At 40.8% G+C, this 19756-nt stretch overlaps 1 protein-coding gene across 10 annotated transcripts in view; it reads left to right on the forward strand.

Annotated features, from left to right (window-relative positions):
• Positions 1–19756, forward strand: part of FRMD4B (FERM domain containing 4B) — a 307930-nt gene that overhangs the window by 203384 nt on the left and 84790 nt on the right. For all 10 annotated transcript variants that reach the window (XM_014836092.3, XM_070492244.1, XM_070492242.1 and 7 more), the window contains one exon: positions 9747–9831. In XM_014836092.3, coding sequence (XP_014691578.3) covers positions 9747–9831 — 85 coding nt within the window. The remainder of the gene's footprint in view (positions 1–9746; positions 9832–19756) is intronic.

Genomic DNA, 19756 nt, shown 5'->3' on the forward strand with positions numbered 1-19756 from the left:
TGATTCTGTTTGGATATTTGGTCACTATAGGAAATATGGAGGCCCTCTTTTGGTATTGGGGTCATTGCCTCTCCCATCAGCAAGTATTGCTCGTGCACTGGAACGTGGTGCGGCGCCCCTCATTCATCCACACCCAGGTGTGCGGTCACTGAGTGGCTAATGCACAGTGAGAAGGGATCCCCCACAGTGGTAGCACATTACAAGGATGTGCATCACTCTTATTTTTAATGCAAACCATTACAAATATCCAAATGCCAACAATGAAGATAAGCCCAGTAAGTTATGGCATTTTTATAGTGAACAATGATCACTTTAATAAAAGATTAGATGAAAAAGTACATTGCAGTTCAGAGCTTCTCTGAGTGAGAGGGGGGCATATCTGAATCATCCCAGGAAATTTTTCACACTGCACAGTTACGCCCTTCCAACCCCCAAATCCCCCAGCTCGCCCACCCTCATGGCCAGATTCTGATACAGTGCACTGGAGAGGGTGAATATGGTCTTGGGCAAGTTGGTTGTGAGAATTAAAGAGGTCAGGGGATACAAAATGATTTTACAAAGTGTTATGCAAATATAAGAAAATATTTTTTTAATTGTAGCATTTATCAAAAAGAAAAATATCATACAGTTTTGTTCTCAAGTTTCCTCTTTTTTGAAATGTAGCATTAACCCTATACAATGCACTGGGCTAAATACTTGACATGTATTGTTTCATTGATTCCTGAGCTAAGCACTGGGGTCCTACAGATTTGGGGGTAAGACTTTCTCCTGCTTACTATCCCCCGGAATGCAGGGAGCAGCTCAGAAACACAGGCTGCCTCTGCGTGGAAGAAGGGAAACATTTAAGGTGAGGGCACTTAGTTTTCCCTTTACGAGCTTCAGGATGAAACCTTCGTCTTTTCTTCGGTTATAAAATCTAGATGATATGTACTAACTCTGTATGTGACACATGGGTGTATAGATGCCCTGTAATTTATTTATGCACCATAATTCATTTAACCAATTCTCCATTTCCATGTGAGTCCAGACTCCCCCAGGTCGCTGGGGGACTGTTGCAGGCCGGGGGTTCTTATCTGCTGCTGTAAATTATCTTCAGCAAACACATGGGCCTCTTTGGTAATGCAGCCCAGATGTGAGCATTTGAAAAGCTTGATAGTGAGCGGGCAAGCATTTAAATCGGAGGGGAGGGACTTGGCCTGACCTCACTGGAAAAGCGCCCATTCACCCAGGGGAGGGCCAGCAGAGGTGGCTCAGGATGGTACCATCCAGCTCCACACAAAGCCAGGAGCTCAGTGTCTTTCACTCCCTTATTCTTCTGAATACCTCTTGCTCTTTTTTTTTTTTTTCCTTTGCGGTCTTCCCTCTCGTCCTCCTCTCTTTTCCTCCTCTTTCCAAGGCACCTTTGCTATGCCCTAGGACTGTAAGTGGCCACTCAGAGGTAGCCCTAAGCTTTGTCTTTCTCGGGGCTGAGAACTCTCTGCGTTAGTGGGGAGTTCTTGTAGGAAACGTTGGGGGAAACTGCTACATTTCTGTCAAAGTTGCTGAGCCTTAGAAAGAATGCTGAGTGCTTTTGCAGCACCCTGTGGCCTGGTTTTGGAACATCAGGCCCTTAGGAAGAGTTTAATTAGAGGAAACATCATAACTACCAGCCGTGGGTTCCCATCATTCCACTAGATTTTTTTTTTAAGAGAGCCAAATGTATAGAATACAACACAACAGGTAAAGCTACGATGAAGAACAAGATTTACTGATGTGGAAAGATGCTCCTAATATAGTCTAGGGAAAAGAAGCAGACCGCAAAACAACGTGTGCTATGTGATCACATTTGCGTAAAATATTTATACAGATAGAAAAAAAGGTAAAAATGTTAACAATAGTTCATCTCTGGATAGAATGACTGTGGGAATGATTTTCATTTCTTTTTGCTTATCTCTATATTTTTTTCCTACAATGAACTTATTAATTGAGCAATTTTTTTTTATATATATAAGTGTGAGGAGTGATAAAAGGAAGAAGAGTTAAAATGTTTGTGACTGGATAGCCATGAGTTATTTTAACACTATCAAAGAGTAGGTAATTTACAATAAGGAGAGGACAGGAAAATTTATCTCTTCATGGAGGAATGTGATTAAAAAGCCCAGAGAAATAACTGATTCCTCCTATGGTAGGCTCAGTGGAGGCTGTTTGAAGGGGATGTGTGGGTCAGCCAGAGCCCTTGCCCACCCACCACACTCCCTTCTGAAAGCGCCATATTTCAGAACCTGAGGAATGCGGCTGTTGGTTGCCTTAATATCAACTGTGACCTCTTAAGTGGTCCAACCCATTCTGAACTTCCAGACAGTGGGTTAGCAGCCTCCATCTTTGAGGATCCGACATCCTAATTCATATGAGAGTTCTAGAAAGACACAGAATCCTTCAAAACTCTTGCTCACTCCTGATCCCAGTTTCTTACAGGATTATATTTCTCAGTGTGCTCCTTGATCAAATATCAGAGATTGTTTATGGGAATTTGCTCTCTCCTCTCTGTAATCTGTCCTCAAAACGGCAGAGGAAAGAATGAGTATTATGAAGGGTGAAAAAAGCTGCCAGGTGCAGAAGGTAAAAGCTTGGCCTTTAGTGCAGGGTTTCTCAGTAGCGGCACTATTGTCAGTTTGGGCCAGGTAATTCTTTGTTGTAGGGAGCTGTGCTGTGCTGTAGGATGTTTAGCAACATCCCTGGCCTCCACTCGCTAGATGCTAATAACACCCTCTAAGTCAAGACAATCAAAAAATGTCTTTAGCATTGCCAAATGCACTCCTCCCACCTGTTGACAACCAGTGCATTAGCATCATACTTGAGTCCAAATCCCACCTCTTCCATGTATTGGCTGTGTGGCTCTTGGCACCCTCTCTGGGCCTGTTTCCTTACCTATAAAATGGAGCTGGAGCTGGTGGTAGTACAGGGGTTATTGGAGGATTATAAGTGTTAGCATGTAATGTAGACTCTCATTAAATGCTCACTATTTTTATGATGCAAATAACAGAGATTCTCTCAATCCCATGTTCAGTGGGTAAAAAATTCCATAATGTGATATATGGCCTTTGAATGTGGAAGGTTTGGGACTGTCTGGCTTGGATCTGAGCCATTCACTTTTGCGCTGCATGGCGGCCCTCATCGTTTGTCTTCATCATTCACTGTGCCCAGCCGTCACCTCCTATCCAGCTTACCCCTCCTGCCTCCCTTCCTGCCTCCTTCTCAGAACATGTGTCTCTGCTGTCCTCATGGAGGACGGGACATGCTGTTTTGCTGTTCTGGAGTTTTGAAGTGAAGAAGCAAGTACTTTACCACGTGAAGCAAATATTCGCCACATGACCCTGACGCTTCTGCCTGGGGCAGAAGGTTCCCTCCCCTTTCGGACAGGTCATAGCAAGGACCGACCCCTCCTGGGCCTCCAGCCCTTCCCTGGAGAACTCAGAAGGAGTCACACTGTGGGAGAGGAACAGCGGGGCAGGTTTCTGCAGGCTTACCTGGAGGGCCGTCTCTGGGTCTCCTGGCAATGCCTGGAAATTCAGAAGTGAGAAAGAGTTTCCTGGCAGGAGAGCACGTTGTAGAAGCAAATAGTACTTCCCTTGGGGAATTCTCGAAGACTGCACCCCTCCCAGAGATGAAAGGGAGCATATGGGACTCCCACAAGCACTGCATAATAGCTTGGAAAAAGTGATGTGCTTGGAGAAAGTAAAATACACTGAAATTACACTGCTGTCTTCAGCATGCATTATAAAGTGAGACTATGACGTTGTAGGGTCATTACAAGCAATAAACAAAGATCTCCCTGCTCCGAATGTGGATTAAGATCTGATAGAAATCCACTTGGGCAGGTGGCTTCATTAACTGCCTAAAATTACCCACGGTGACTGAACGTAACCCAGAATAAGGCATTTTGCTTTAGCTCTCACTGCATGCCGGTCACAAACTCAGCATTGTTCAGAATGCGAAATAATTGACAAGTCTTGCCCAATTCACCTTCTTTGAAGATATCACTCAGACACAGCGAGGCCCTTGAAAACAAAGAACATATGCTCAATTGGGGAGAAAAGTCGTAGCTTGTCAAAAGAACGTTCATTTCAGTATCTTCCCATTCTGTGTCAAAATGGACACTTTTGTAGCATTTTGCTTCCTTGAGAGAAAGAGCTTAGGAAAGATACCTAGAATTTTTATTCTTGTTTTTATAGTTAAAGTTTTAAAGAGGTTCCCAACTAAGTCAACGCCGTTTATTATAGTCCAACTGTCAGAGGAATAATAATAATAATATATTGCTGAATAATATCACTGCTGAACGACATGCCACCCACTAAGGTGAGCACGTTTAAAACGTCTCTCATTTCTCTGGTGGATGGTTGCACAAGTGAGGGAAGGGAGGCACTGAGAGGAGGAGCGGTTGGCCCAGGGCCCCAAGATGCATCAGTGTTGGAGCTGGAGTTCAAACTAGTATCTCCCCAACTCCACGGTGTTGACTTTGACCATGATGAAGAAGTGCCACAAGATGTAAATATTGGCCACTACGTGTAAGTGATTGCTTAAAGGACAGCCCATTCCAAACAACGTGAGTGTTGTGCTTTTTGACACGCATGTGTTGTCGTCTGGCTGACAGGCCTGCCTCCCCTCCAAGACATCTTTGTCACGCTGTTGTGGTGTCATGTTCTGTTATCACTGATGAGTGGTTACGTGAACACTCGTCTGATCAAGAAGGGAAAAATAAGTGCTACTGGGAAGACCACAAAAAGTGGAGACAAAACCACCCCAAGAAAATCCTCTGCTCAAGACGTGATACTTGTTAAGCTGTGTGAGGTTTGTTTTCAAATACATGCCTAGTCAGAAAGCCTGGGTTCATTATGAGGCTGAAAATTTAACCATGGGCTTCAGCTTCACAAAATCTTAGTGAAATAGCTCACAGCAAGCACACAGAAAAGAAACAGTATCCTTTTGCCAAAAAAGGGCTGAAACAAAAGGTTTTTATTTTATGAGTCTGGGATAGTCAGTTTCGTGTCATTAAGAAGTCCTAAATTTTGTTTTCAGTTCACGGTAAGTGTTGATAGGTGTGTCTGGGGAGCTATTCTCCCGAAGGACCGTATGTACTTTTCATACACTCCATAAATATGAAGTCGTTACAATGGCCCCCTTGAGGGAGAGAAGGGATCATGGATTCAGAAAGTGGGTAATCGGATGCCTAGGCAGAAAGGGAGAAGGCAACAGGGCAGGTGGCCAGAAAGTAGTGGGAAACAAGAGAGGGACCTGTTTACTGGAACTAGAAGGTAGTCAGGGGCCTGGGCTTCAGAAACAAGGTGAAGCCAGTTTCTAACACAAAGGTATCTGTGCAGAGTTGGACAAGCCACAAATTGATTTGGTGCACAGCCACCCAGCTCCCTGCCTATGGTTTCTTAAATTCTCAAAGACTAGCAAGAGGATCGGTCTGGCTAGTATGTCCTCTCCCTGGAATGCCCTTCCTACCTTCATTACCTGGTGAACTCATGCATTCTTTAAGACTCGGCTCAATTGTCCAAGGGGACACTTAGTGTCCTGGGACACTTAGGCCTATGAATTGCAGTTTGGCAGCCTTCTCCTTCTTGATTCATAAGCTGAGTTGATGACATCCCTCCCTTGGGCCCCATGGCACTGTGTACATGTTATATTTTGTTGTAATCATTATTGTAGGAGAGCATTACATCATATTGGTTTGGAATATGAACTTTGAAGTCTGACAGGCCTTAGTTCAAATCATGGCTCCACCACTTCCTCCAAGTAGGGCTTGGAGAAGATGACTTTACATCTCTGTATCTCAGTTTTCTCCTCTGTGAAATGGGTTCATGATTTGCTATCTATGGCTTCCGGTTGTACTGAAGATGAAATGAGATGATGTGTGTTGAGTCCTTTGTGTTGTCCCCAGCACATGGGAAGCCCTCTATTAATTTGGATTCTTTGGTTGCCAGCAACAGAAAGCAATTGTGGGTAACTAACAGAATTGAAGGAAAACTGAACTGACAAGGCCTCAGAAAAGATAGAAATCCAGGCTTCTGTAGAGATCCAGGGAGGCGAAACCAGTGGACAATTTCATCAGGGGACTGCTGGCAGAACAGTGGACTCTGACCATTTTTGATCTTTAGGCTTTCTAATTATATTTCTATCCCGTGGTGAAAGAATCTGAATGGTCTAGCTGGGGTCACATGCCCACACCTTGGAGAGGGAGTTCTAGCTCAATAGAAGGAATGTGCTCTGCTGTTCAATGTATATAGCCAGTGACCATTAAGGCGTTTGCAAATGTGACTCCTGCTGCGGGCCACTGCAGCTTTATTTATTTAGTAACACAAACATAGAAATGTTTTTCTGTGAGGGAGATTTGTCCTGAGCTAACATCTGTTTCCGATCTTCCTCTTTTTGTATGTGAGTTACCACCACAGCATGGTGACTGACAAGTGGTGCAGGTCCATGCCCAGGAACTGAACCCAGGCGGCCAAAGCGGAGCACGCCAAACTTAACCACTAGGCCACCGGGGCTGGCCCACAAATGTAGAATTTTTTTTAAAAAAAAACTTTTGGAGACAAGAGGAAAATTTGAATAAGGGCTGGATTTTAAATATTAGGGAATTATTATGACTTTGGTAGTGTGAAAAATTCATTAAGGTTATACTTTTATTACAATCCCTCTCTGTTAGAAATACATATTGATGTAATTAAAAGTGAAAGGAAAAAATAAAAATCACTGAATCTTGGTGTAGAAAACAGACCCTAAGTTCTGCGGGTCTGATCTGGACTCTTTCTAGGGCAGGGAGAGCACTTCCTCTGAGAAAACCTATCCCTTCGGAGACTACTCCAGCTTTTAAAAAGGTGTTTCATAGGTTAATCCAAAATGTCACCTTATATTTTTTGTCTATTGATTCTGGTTCTCTTTTTTGAAGCAATAGAGAACAAACATACTTCTTTCTATGTTAACATGTTGGGGGATATGGCACTGATCTTGTTTCTCTGCCTATTTTTTAACATGGTAGATAGAGCCGCACACAATTATTAAGCGCTGGTCGAGGGAACTAGGAGAGACAGCCCAGGAGGAGGTTCTGCTTAGGAACATTGTCTACAGAGTCAAAGGGACCCAAATCAAGACCTAACCCTGCATGTAGGCAGATCTCTAAAACTCAGTTTCTGCATCTGTGAAATGGGCGTACTGATAGGTTTCTCCTACGCAGGGTCCTTTTGAGAATTAAATGAAACATTGTGTGGAAGGCACTTAGTGTGTGGCCTAACACAAAGTAAGAGCTCAGGAAACAGTAGCTGTGACATTACTGCTGCCCTTTCGGGCTGCCCACTGGAAACCCGCTCATCTTATCTTAGTGGACAGAGATAAAAATGCATGCAAAGGCAAAGAAAGCAGGAAACCACCGCCACCACCCAGTTCAATGGAAGGTCCTTCGGGATGCAAGGAAACTTAGAAACACAGTTCATCCCAGGTCTACAGCAGCAGCCGGCCTCGGGTCCTGCTTGCTTTGTGTCCACCATCGCGGTGACTCGCTACTCTGTGCTTCTGCTCTGTCAGCTCGTGCTGTTGACACTTGTCCTTCTTTCTCTGCCTCATGGCTTCTGCTTAGTGCCTCTCTCTGCGTCCACTGTTTCCCTCTTGACCTGTTTCTCTGTCTCTCAGTCTAAGAGATCATATGTGATTGGTTTGTTCGTTGCTTATCCCCTATAAGGAGCCTCTTTTGGGTTGAACTCTCTTCTTTCCAGGCTAGCTTACTCATTGGCTGCCTTTGAGTCAGGTGACTATCCTTGGTCTATCCAGCAGTGGCCAGAGTATTTCTCCTACTAACTAAACTGATGGGAGAATACCCAGATTATACAAATTCTGTCTTGGTGAAAGCCAAACTATGAACGTCTGTCACATTATCCCAAAGAGAATCTCTTTAGCTACAATATTTTTCCCACTTGGATTTCTTTTTATCCTATAGAATACCATCTTTTCCTGGCCTTCACATATAGCTCAAATCCCATCACGTCCTTGAAGCCTTTCTAACACAATGCAAGGTTTACTGAGCCACAAGGAATTTCTTGAATCCATACCACATGCCAGGAACTGTAGTAGGCACTTTATGTATAATATAGCTCATTTACATCCCATAAAGTCATTATCAGCACTTTATAGGTAAAGGATCTCAGACTGAAAGCTTAAGTCACTTCTCCCAGGCCATATAGCATTAAATTCCAAAAAATGGATTTTTTTTTAACAATTGTTAACATTTACTGAGTGTTTTACATATATTATCTCATTTAAGCCTTCCAAAATCCCATGAGGTAAGTCCAGTCATGGCACTCATGTTAGAAAAGACGCAGAGAAGCTAATTTGCTAAAGCCACATAGCTAATAAATGATGGAGGTGGGATGCCATATTCTAGATCTTTCTGATTTCACTGCCTATTACCCCCCCAATTCCTCATTTCCCTCCCTACCTTAGTACTTAACCTTCCCTTGTTACAAACCTGACACTCATCAATCTTCACTAATCTCCCTTATAAGTGAGATAAACCCTTGTAAGTAGAAATATAAAGGATTTATTCTCTTTCTGGAACTTCCCTTGATGATTCAACGTTAGAGGTGGAATTTTTCAAATAATTTTACCATCTCAGTGATAAAATCTTTCGTGTCCTTTTTCAGTTTTATCTATTTATCAAATGTTTGGTCATTGTTGGGGGTGGGGGGAACAAATGCCCAAGGTTTATCATGATTTGGCAGAGCTAAGGACAGGCTCACGGTGTCACTTTCATCCTGGTTTCTCTTGACTCTCACCAGTTCCAGAGCAAGTTCTCTTCCAGGCCCCGAGCTGTGACCTGTCTTGGGGCATGATGTCTCTTCATGCATTATTCATCAGGCGAGGCTCCAATACTTCAGAAAAACTTCTGGGCCTCAGCTGGCTCGCTCACCCACCCCAGAGCACCGGCCGTCACCCACCAGCTTCATCGTTATGGGATTATGAAAACAGAGATTGTTAAAGATTCTCCTCCCCTCCCCACAAGGGGCTGTCCAGAGCTTGACTAAGAGAGAGACTGGCAATCTGTGGCCTCACAGATTGTACAGCAAAAGCCCGAAAAAGGTGGTGGGGGGACTGAGACCCAGAATCCTCTGATTTGCATGAGAAAAGACCAAGATTAAGTACTACTGAGAGTTTGGCTTCCAGCCAAGGGAAAGCCCAGAGCCTGGAAGGATGAGAGAGAGGGAGGCGGGTGTGATTGAAATTTGCCAGGTAGGCGTGGGGCCCTCACACCCACCCCGAGGCTGGACACCACTGAGCCACAAGTGAGCCTCAGGGTTCACTTATGTGGTGCTTACTCAGCCAACTTCTGCTTTCCACCCTCAGAGCTCACCTGGGCTTTGTTTTGAGGCTGTCTGAGGTCTTATGAACTCCCAGAATGTGTGTCAGAGAATGGAGAACACAGATATGGTTGTGTTTGCCGTTGGATACCATTTTGGATTTCTCTTTAACTCACCTTCCAACACACAAAGGCCTTCTGCAAGAGATTTTATCTGCACGTATGTGTCCATACACACACATCATACAGACACACTTAGATATGTGTTAGAGATTTCTTTTAAAGGAAAAAATCGCACAGCCATCCCTTAATTGCTCAAAATTCTCTCTCTGCTTTTGGGGAGACTACATGAGGAAATGAAATCATGCTGAGAGAAGAAAAGAAATCCAAGGAAACAAACTTTTGTACTGTGTTTCAGGTTTTACATTGAGAGCATATCGTTTCTAAAGGATAAAACCACCGTGGAGCTGTTTTTCCTGAATGCAAAGTCCTGTGTGCACAAGGTAAGGTGCCTGTTTGTTATGTTGACTGAATGATTCCAGAGGGACTGCGGTTGGAGGAAGAAACGGTGTTGTCTGTCTTTTGATGTTCCAACGAAGAAAAATGGCCATAGGCTTTTCCGTTGATATTTTCTACCCCACCAAAAAAAAATGGCAGCTTTTCTCAAATTCTGAGTGAGGAAGCCAGTCATCTGCAGAGGAATCTTGCTCACACACAATCACCACTACCTTAACTGCAACTAAGCCTCTACACAGAATGCCCAGAAAGACACAAAAGATGATCAATCAGATTCTGATGGAAAACCTCACAAAAGTGGGGCCAGAAATCTTTTTATCAGAGTATGCCTTACATTTACCATATTTGTTTAGGGGCCTCTGCTCAGAACCACGTGCTTTAAAGCAGTGTCTCAGTTATCTGTGGTGAGGGACCAGTTTTTGCTTTATTGTTTTTAATTTTATCCAAGGTGTGGAGGACACATTGCGTTTGGGGAAAATTCGATAAACATGAATTGCTAGAAAAATGATCCCATGCTTGGATGTTGCAGCCATGTCAAATTGTTATGAAATTTGAAACATTCTCAATTTTTATCCTATCTCCTTGCAGGCTAGCATTGCTTTAAAGGCCTCCACTCTGACCACCTCAAACCACAGCCTCAGCCAGGGCAGGGAGTCTGTTGGCCAAGGTCTGCTCGTCTGGAGCCTAGCTTCTCCGTTCGAGGTTATGGTCTCAGTGTTCAGGATCTCAGATCCCATGCCTGCTTTCAGGGCCAATGGGAGCCCCCTCTGCCCATATACATTGCTTTAAGTCTGAGGGGTGGCCAGGGACAGCTGGATGGTGCCTGGCCTAGAAAGACAAAGCAGCAGGCTATGAGTTAGAGAACCGACATTGGTGCTCTTCCCCTAGGCTCCCAAAATCTTAACGGTGGCCCACTGCACGCACAAAACTTTAATTGGTGTAAGACTCAGCAAGGGCAGAGCTCTGCTTGGGTATTTTTAACAGCTTTATTGAGCTATAATTGACTGTATTTATTTAAGGTGTAGGATTTTATAAGTCTAACATATATCCATAATACTCATGAAATGATCACCACAATCAAGATAGTGCATATACCCAGCAACTACAGATCTGCTTTCTCTCATGGTAGATGTTTACATTTTCTGGAGTTTTATATAAATGGAATCATACAGTAGGTAATCTTTTTGTCGTCTTTCAATAAGCATAATTATTTTGCGATTCATCCATGTTATTGTGTGCATCGATTATTGCTGAGTAGTATTCCATTATACGGCTATACTTTAAATTGTTTATCTGTTCACCTCTGGGCTTTTTTCAATTTTCTTCCCAGCTTTACTGAGATATAATTGACATATAACATTCTGTCAGTTTAAGGTGTACGATATGATGATTTGATACACGTGTATGTTGTGAAATAATCATCCGTTCACCTGTTGATGGACATTTGGATGGTACTAGTTTGGGGACTATTACAGATAAAACTGCCGTGAACAATCATGTACAAGTCGTTGTATGCATATATGCTTGCCTTCTGGGGGGTAAATTCCCGGGAGTAGAATGGCTAGATCATATGGTAGATAAGTTAAACTTTTTAAGGTCCTGCTAAATTGTTTTCCAAAGTGGTTGTGCTATTTTAAACTCCCACCAGCAGTTTATGAGTGTTCTAGTTCCCTCATATCCTTGTCACCACTTGGCATGGTTAGTCTTTCTCATTTTAGCCGTTCTGATAAGCGTGAAGTGGTATCTCATCGTGGTTTTAATTTGGATTTTCCTGATGACGTACGATGTTGAGCATCTCTTGTGTGCTTATTTACCATCCATATATCTTCTTTATGTTTGACTCTTTTGCCTAATTTCTTTGGGTTGTTTGTTTTCTTCTATTGAGTTTTCAGAGTGTATATTTTCTGGATCCAAGTATTTTATCATTTATATGGATGCAAATATTTTCTTCCAGTCTGTGGCTTGCTTTTCATTCTCTCAATGTTTTTCAAAGACTAGAAGGCTTTTTATTTTTTTGATGAAGTCCATTTTATCAATTTGTTCTTTTATAGATTGCACATTTTTGATGTCATAACTCAGCAACTTTGCCTAACTCAAGATCACAAAGATTTTCCCATGTGCTTTCTTCTAGAAGTTTTAGAGTTTTAGGTTTAACATTTAGGTCTATGATCCATTTTGAGTTTATTTTTATATGGCACAAAGTATGGATTGAGGTTCTTTTTTTTTTTTTTTTGGCATATGGATATTCAGTTGGTCCAGCACCACTTGTTTAAAAGACTGTTATTTCTCCATTGCATTAGCTATGCACCTTTTTCAAAAATCAGTTGTCCATATATGTGTGTTTATTTCTGGGCTCTCTATGCTGCCACATTGATGTATTTGTCACTGTTCATGCCTGTAACACACTATTTTGATTCCTGCAGCTTTATAATGTCTTGAAATCAGAACAAACTCCAACTTTGTTCTTTTTCAAAGCTGCTTTATTTATTCTAAGTTTTTTGCATTTCCACAAGAATTTTAGATTCAGCTTATTGATTTCTACCCAAAAACCCCCCGCAAAACTTGTTGAGACTTTTATTAGGATTGCGCTGAATCTATAGACCAATGTGGAAAGAATTGATGAGTTATCAGACCCGTGAAAGAGGTAGCTATCTCCATTTATACAGATCATCTTTAGTTTATCTCTGTAGTGTTTTGTAGTTTTCAGTATACACGTCTTTTGTCAGATTTGTCCCTGAGTCTTCCATATTATTTGATACAATTGTAAATGGTATCTTCTTGTTTCAATTTCTGAATGTTCATTACTAGTATATAGAAATCCAATTGATTTTTGTGTGTGGATCTTGAATCCTGCAACCTTGCTAAGCTCACTTATCACTCTTTTTTTATTTTATTTATTTTATTTTTTTTAAAGATTGGCACCTAGGCTAACAACTGTTGCCAAGCTTTTTTTTTTTTTAAGGATTGGCACCTGGGCTAACAACTGTTGCCAAGCTTTTTTTTTTTTTCCTGCTTTATCTCCCCAAACCCTCCCTGTACACAGTTGTATATCTTAGTTGCACGTCCTTCTAGTTGTGGGATGTGGGATGCCGCCTCAACGTGGCCTGACGAGCGGTGCCGTGTCCGCGCCCCGGATCCGAACCCTGGGCCGCCGCAGCGGAGCGCACGAACTTAACCACTCGGCCATGGAGCCAGCCCTCACTTATCACTCTTGGTGGCTTTTTTGTAGATTCCATCAGATTCTCTTTATAGATGACCATGTCATCTGCTAATAAAGATAGTTTTACTTCTCCCTTTACAATCTGCATGCCTTTTTATTAGTTGTCAAGTTTATAGGCATGGTTGTTCATAGTATTTCCTCACTATCTTTTTAACATATGCATTCTGTAGTAATATCACCTCTCTCAATCCTGATCTTAATAATTGGTGTCTTCTCTCGTCTTTTTCCAATCAGTCTGGCTAGAAGTGTATCATTATTGAGCTTCTCAAACAACCAGCTTGTGGTTTCAGTGATTTTTCTCTGTTGTTTTTCTGTTTTCCATTTCATTGATTTCTGCTATGATCTTTATTGTAAGCTTTATCTTTTTGTTATTTTCTTTCTTCTCCTTTTTGGTTTAATTTGCTCTTCTTATTCTAGTTTCTTAAGATAGAAGCTGAGATCAGTGATTACAGATGTTTCTTTTCTAATATAGGCATTTAGTCCTATAACATTTCTCCCTACGTACTGATTTTGTAGGATCCCATAAATTCTGATACACTGTTTTCATTTTCATTCATTCCAAAATATTTTCTAATTTCTTTTTTGATAAGTTCATTGTTAATTAGAAGAGTGTAGTTTGGTTTCCAAGTATTTGGAGATTTTTAGAGATCTTTCTGTTATTTATTTCTAATGTAATCCCACTGTGGTCAGAGAACACACTTTGTATGGATTAATCCCTTTACATTTATTGAGGCTTGTTTTATGGTCCAGAGTATGCTCCATCTTGGTAAATTGTCCATATGCACTTGGGAAGAATGTATATTATGCTGTCATTGGGTGGAATGTTCTATAAACGTTAATTAGATCAACTTGGTTGATGCTATTGTTCAGGTCTACTATTGTGATTGTATATCTACTTCTTGTATCAATTATTGAGGGGTGTTGAAATCTCTAGATATTATTGTGGATTTTCTATTTCTCTTTGCAGTTCTACAGTTTTTGTTTCATGTATTTTGAAGTTCTGTTATTAGGACATAAATATTTAGGATTGCTATGTTCTCTTGCTTATCATTATAAAATGATCCTCTTTATTCTGAAATCTGCTTCGTTTGGTATTAATATAACCACTCCAAGTTTCTTTTGATTAGTGTTAGCATGGTAAATCTTTTTCCATCTTTCTAATTTAAAACTATTTGTGTCTGCATATTTAAAATGCATTTTTTTATGGACAACATATAGTTGCATCTTGATTTTTTAAATCCGTTTTGGCAATCTCTGTCTTTTAACTGATTTTTAGACTATTTACATTTAATGTGATTATTAACATGGTTAAGTTTATCTTGCTATTTGTTTTCTATTTGTCCCATCTGTTCTTTTTTCCTTTTTTCTGCCTTCTTTTGGATTTATTGAGTATTTTATAATTCCATTTTACCTCCTTTGTTGAATTATTGGTTGTGACTCTTTGTTTCATTATTTCCGTGGTTGCTTTAGGGTTTATAGTATACATCTTTAATTTATCAGGTCTACCTTCAAGTGATAGACCATTTCATGTGTAGTACAACCTTACAATAGTATATTTCTATTTCCTCCCTCTCAGCCTTTATGCTATCCATGTCATACTTAGGTATGTTATAGATGCACACATCACTGTTACTGTTTTTGTATAAACATTCAATTACCTCTGGCTGCTTTTAAGATTTTCTCTTTATCACTGCTTTAAGCAATTTGATTATGAGGTGCTTTGGTGTAGCTTTCTTCATGTTTCTTTTCTTTTTTTTTTTAAGGTATTCTTTTTTTTCTGGTGAGGAAGATTGGCCCTGAGCTAACATCTGTTGCCAATCTTCCTCTTTTTTTTTTGTTTTCTCCCCAAGCCCCCAGTCTGTAGTCATATATCCTAGTTGCAAGTCATTCTAGTTCTTTTATGTGGGATGCTGCCACAGCATGGCTTGATGAGTGGTATGTAGGTACATGCCCAGGATCCAAACCAACAAACCCCAGGCCGCTGAAGTGCAGCACACAAACTTCACCACTCGGCCATGGGGCCAGCCCATTCTTCATGTTTCTTGTGACTGGTGTTTATTGAGCATCTTGGACTTGTGAGTTTATAGTTTTCATCCAAGTTGGAAATATCTCAGCCATTTTTTCCTCAAATATTTTTTCTGCCCCCGCCATCCCTCCTTTATAAACTCCAGTTACATTACACACATAGTGGGCCACCTCAAGTTGTCCCACAGTTCAGTGATGCCCTTTTCCTTTTATTTAGTTATTTTTTCTGCATTTTGTTTTGGATAGTTTCTATTGCTGTCTTCAAGTTCTTTGATTTTTTCTTTTGCAATCTAATCTGCCACTTATCGCATCCTGTGTATTGGAGTTTTTATCTTTAGAAATTTGATTTAGATCTTTTTTACATCTTGCACGTGACTACTTGACTTTTTGAAATAGGAGCTATGGTTATAATAATTGTTTTAATGTCCTCATCTGCTTATTCTAATATCTGTGTCAAGTCTGGGTGGTTTAGATTGACTGATTTTTCTCCTCATTATAGGTCATGTTTTCCTGCCTACTTGCATGCCTGGTAATATTTGATTGAAAGCTGGACATTGTTTAATTTTGTATTTTGGGGTGCTGCATATTTTTATATTCCTATAAATATTCTTGATATTTTTGGGGGGACTACAGTTCAGTCCCTTGGATGCAGTTTGATTTTTTTCAGTTCTTAATTTTATGATTTGTTAGGCTGGCCCAGAGCACTGCTCATTCTAGAGCTAACTATTCCCCATTTCTGAGGCAAGACCTTCCTGATGCTCCATGAATTATGAGTTTTTCAGTCTGGGTGGTGAGAACAGGCACCATTTCCAGTCCTTCATGAGGACCAGGCACCCTTCCCTTTTGGAAGTTCTTTCCCCAACCATGTGTAGTCTCTTTCCATGCACTATGATCAATATTCTGCTAAATACTCAAAGAAGGCCTTCTGCATACCTTCAAGACTCTCTGTTGGTGCAGCTGTCTTTTCTCTAGCACTCTGTTCTGCAAATTCTATCCATTATAGTCTCTCAGCTCCATTTCCTCAACTCAGAGAGTCCACCGTGCTCTGTCTGGGTTTCCCCTTCACAGCCTGGAAACCTTTTCATGGCAGTAAGTGGGCGCAGTCATGGAGTTTACTTGGTTCAAGGTTCAGTCCTTTGTTGCCTGATGTTCAGTGTTTTGAAAACTGTTGTTTCATATTCACTGTCTAGGTTTTTAAAGTTTTTTTCAGGTGATAGGGTCAGTCTAGTCCCTGTTACTCCATCTTAGCCAGAAACAGAAGTACTCAAAGCAGAGTTTTTGGCAAATCCTGTGGGGAAAGTAAAATGTCTCCAGCACCAAAGGCTTTATTGCAGCCTCTCTTTTCTGAGACTTGGACTTCCTTAAGAACTCCAAGGGTGACTGATAAGTAGACACTTATACAGCAAATGCAGCATTTACTGAGTCAGGAAGACATTTCGTAAACCACAGTTGGTCATCATCTCCTGTGTGGAGAAATACAATTACCCCTTGTGATATTTTTCACTGCCCAGCTGGGCATGGTCCAATGAAATAGTCTTCTTGATTGCTTGTTTGCTCTGTTGCTGATAGAAAGAAAGATAGGCTGCAAATTTTAACTCCTGATAGTTCTCTTGTAGCATTGTATGCTAAATTCTTTTGGTCTTGAGGAAGTAGTGAAAAGCAGAGTCCTTTTAAACTTTACTCCATCTTATGAATGTCAGTTCCTGGGAGCTCCTGTCTAAAAGGGAGTGTGTCATGATTTGTCAAAGAATTTAGAACTTTAACAAAAAATAATATTGTAAGGCACTATGCCCTATGACTGTTATTGGGATAATTTTCTTTTTAATTCCTTTGTAGGAATTTAGAGTTGAATATTTTCTATCTATGTAAAATGCAGATGACTAGTAACAAACAGTCCCAAGAGATGTTACAGGATCTGGTAAGTGATAACAGGATCAGGCAACTGTTTGGTAAAGCAGCTTTCAAGTAATTTCTTAAGATGTGTGATAATTTAAGAACATTCCGTATAAGGAAAATCATCTGAATTATGGCCACAGGAGTAAATAAGTTTTATGACAATGTAGCATCAGCTGTAGAACACGTGTAGGTGGATTATTGATTGGTGAACGTCAGTCACTGATAGTGGTAGGTGCTGTTAACTTGGGGCTCACTCGTAGATCTGAGAGTGAATGGGGCTCCCTTTCACTCTGTGCAGGGGACATTCTTCCCACCAGTGATGTGTTCAGCACCTCTAATCACCCCCTACACACACTTCTTCCTCCCTGCCAGGCAGCTTTCCCCTGCTGCCAGTTCCTTCCTTTCACTGAGGACAGAACCATACAGACAGGAAAAGAGAGCTTTCATTTGTAAATACAGACAAAGCCACAATATCTTTTTGCATGCTTGGTTGGTAAGAAATAGGACTTGTGATGAGGTTTAATACAGTTGCTGGAACTCTGCATAGCTATGTCAATATGCATTTATATTCACAAATTCAGCCTCATGAGTGTGTCATTTGAAACACTGGTGTTTCCCAATGGTTTTGTAAATATCATTTCACTTACTACATAGTGAATAAGCCATTGGCGACACTTAAATGTGTTGGAAGAAATATTGTGCCTCATTTCTGAATTTGGGTATCCCAGATAGTCTGAAAAGAGATAAAGATTTCTCACTTTTGTTTGCTTCAAAAGAAACTCTCATGTTACAGTCTGATACAAATAGAGCATTCAATGAATTGTTACTGACCAACTCAATAAATGAATGGGTGCTGTTGATGATCAACACTTGCTTCCCAGGAAGTCAAGAGAGAAACAAAAACAGCTTATCTGATGTATAATTTGACTAGTATTGAGTATGAAATGCGTCTAAACTTACTAAGAAGTTAAACACCTAAAATTGTAAAAACTTCATTTTCCAGGTATTACTAAATAACATTTAGCAATGCTATAGTAATTCTAATTACAATTTTCATCAAAGAATGAGTGAGAATGCTTCTGTAAAGAAGAAGATTTTGTGTCCTGTGTAATATTTTTTAACAAGTCACATTTTTTTTTAAATTTTTTTCAAAAAGTCAAATGCCTGTTGACTTTTAGATTGCCTATTAGCTTTTTCTCTAATTTATTTAGATATCAATTAAAGGTCAATAGTAATCTTATAGAAAACTAGTTCTGGTCAACTCAAATTACGAAGCCATCAGTGGATAGGCCAAATTCTGCCATTGCTAGAGCTAAATGCATATAGAGTATTTATTCTGCAATTATTTATCGAGTGCCTGCTGCCTGCCACCACTGTTTGAGGCTGTTTGTAACTGCAAATGCTCTGAGGATTTCTTGATTTTTCTTCTGGTATTTTAAATCCCAACTTAAACATCAGTGTAAATGAAATTTGTTTTCTGGAAAAAAGTCTACCTTAGCGGTAGTTATGACAAAATCTGGCTGAATATAGGCCTGCCCTTAAAAAGTAATCCGGATAATTAGGTATTTCTGTTTTCTGTCCACTATGACCTGCTATAATTTGCAATATAAGAAAATACATTAAGAATCATACTGTGATTGATCTTGACAACGTAGTTCTAAGGAAGGGTCTCAGGGCTAGGGCTACCTCTGAGCCCTACCAGCTGTGTGGTCTCAGGAAAGGTGCTTAACCTCCTTGAGATGTTATTCTCATTTCAAAGTGATTTTTTGAGATTAGGGCAGCATTTCTCATGGTGCGACCTTTGACTCCCTTTATCAGATTCATAACAAGTGCTCATTTTTACTGAGAAGCTTCCTGCCTTGTTTCCCCTCTCCAGGCCACAGAATCAGAATTGAGAGGGGAGCTGGAAATCAGCCTTTTCAACAGGGTTCTCAGGTAATTCTCCTGAACCCTTCAGCTGAAGAACCACTGACTTTTCTGCGTGTTAAACACACAGAATGTTAAATACGTGTTAAACCTCGCTTTGAGAAATCGGAATCAGGGTCCAGAGATAAGACGCTAGAAGGATGCGTTTTCATTTCTCCTCCTCGTCTTTACTGGCAGTTAGAAAAGAAAAAGGCATTTCACCTGAAGAACAGGAGAGCAGAGGAAGGTATGAATCTATTTCCAGCTCTGAGAATAATGGGAAGGCAAGAAATATCCAAAGAGCCTTTTCTGTCCATTATTGTGGGCTAGCACTGTGCTAAGTGATATACATTTAATTACATTTGATCCTCACTGGAGCGGACAAAGAAGGAAACTTATGATCCCCTTTTACAAGTAAAAGAACTGAGGCACAGAGAGGGTAAGTAACTTACTTAATGTCACAGAGCTAGTTGGTGGGCGAAGTATCCTTGGCAAGTTATACCAGGAGACCCTGGCCCTTAGAAGCACCTCTCGTTTGTCTTAGCTCCCTTTTAGTCATTGCTCTAGGGAAATACAAGTGTCCTCAGTAACTTAGAATTCAGGGGCTGTTGTTATGGAGTGGACAGGTCATAGCAACTAACAAGGATTGTATATAATCTGCTGGGCACTCCCTTGTGTGTTTTCATTCATTTAGTTCTCACTCTAACCCTCTTAGGTAAGTTCTATTCTTACCCTCCATTTTACAGATGGGAACCTATAAGGTCACCCAGTTAATAAGTGGAGGAGCCAAGATTCATCCCAGGCAGTATGATGCCAGAGTCCGTGAGTTGAACCACTACCCATACTGCCTCTCAATGGATGACAGT

This window comes from Equus asinus, chromosome 21, assembly GCF_041296235.1.
Source record: "Equus asinus isolate D_3611 breed Donkey chromosome 21, EquAss-T2T_v2, whole genome shotgun sequence".
Classification (NCBI taxonomy): Eukaryota; Metazoa; Chordata; class Mammalia; order Perissodactyla; family Equidae; genus Equus; species Equus asinus.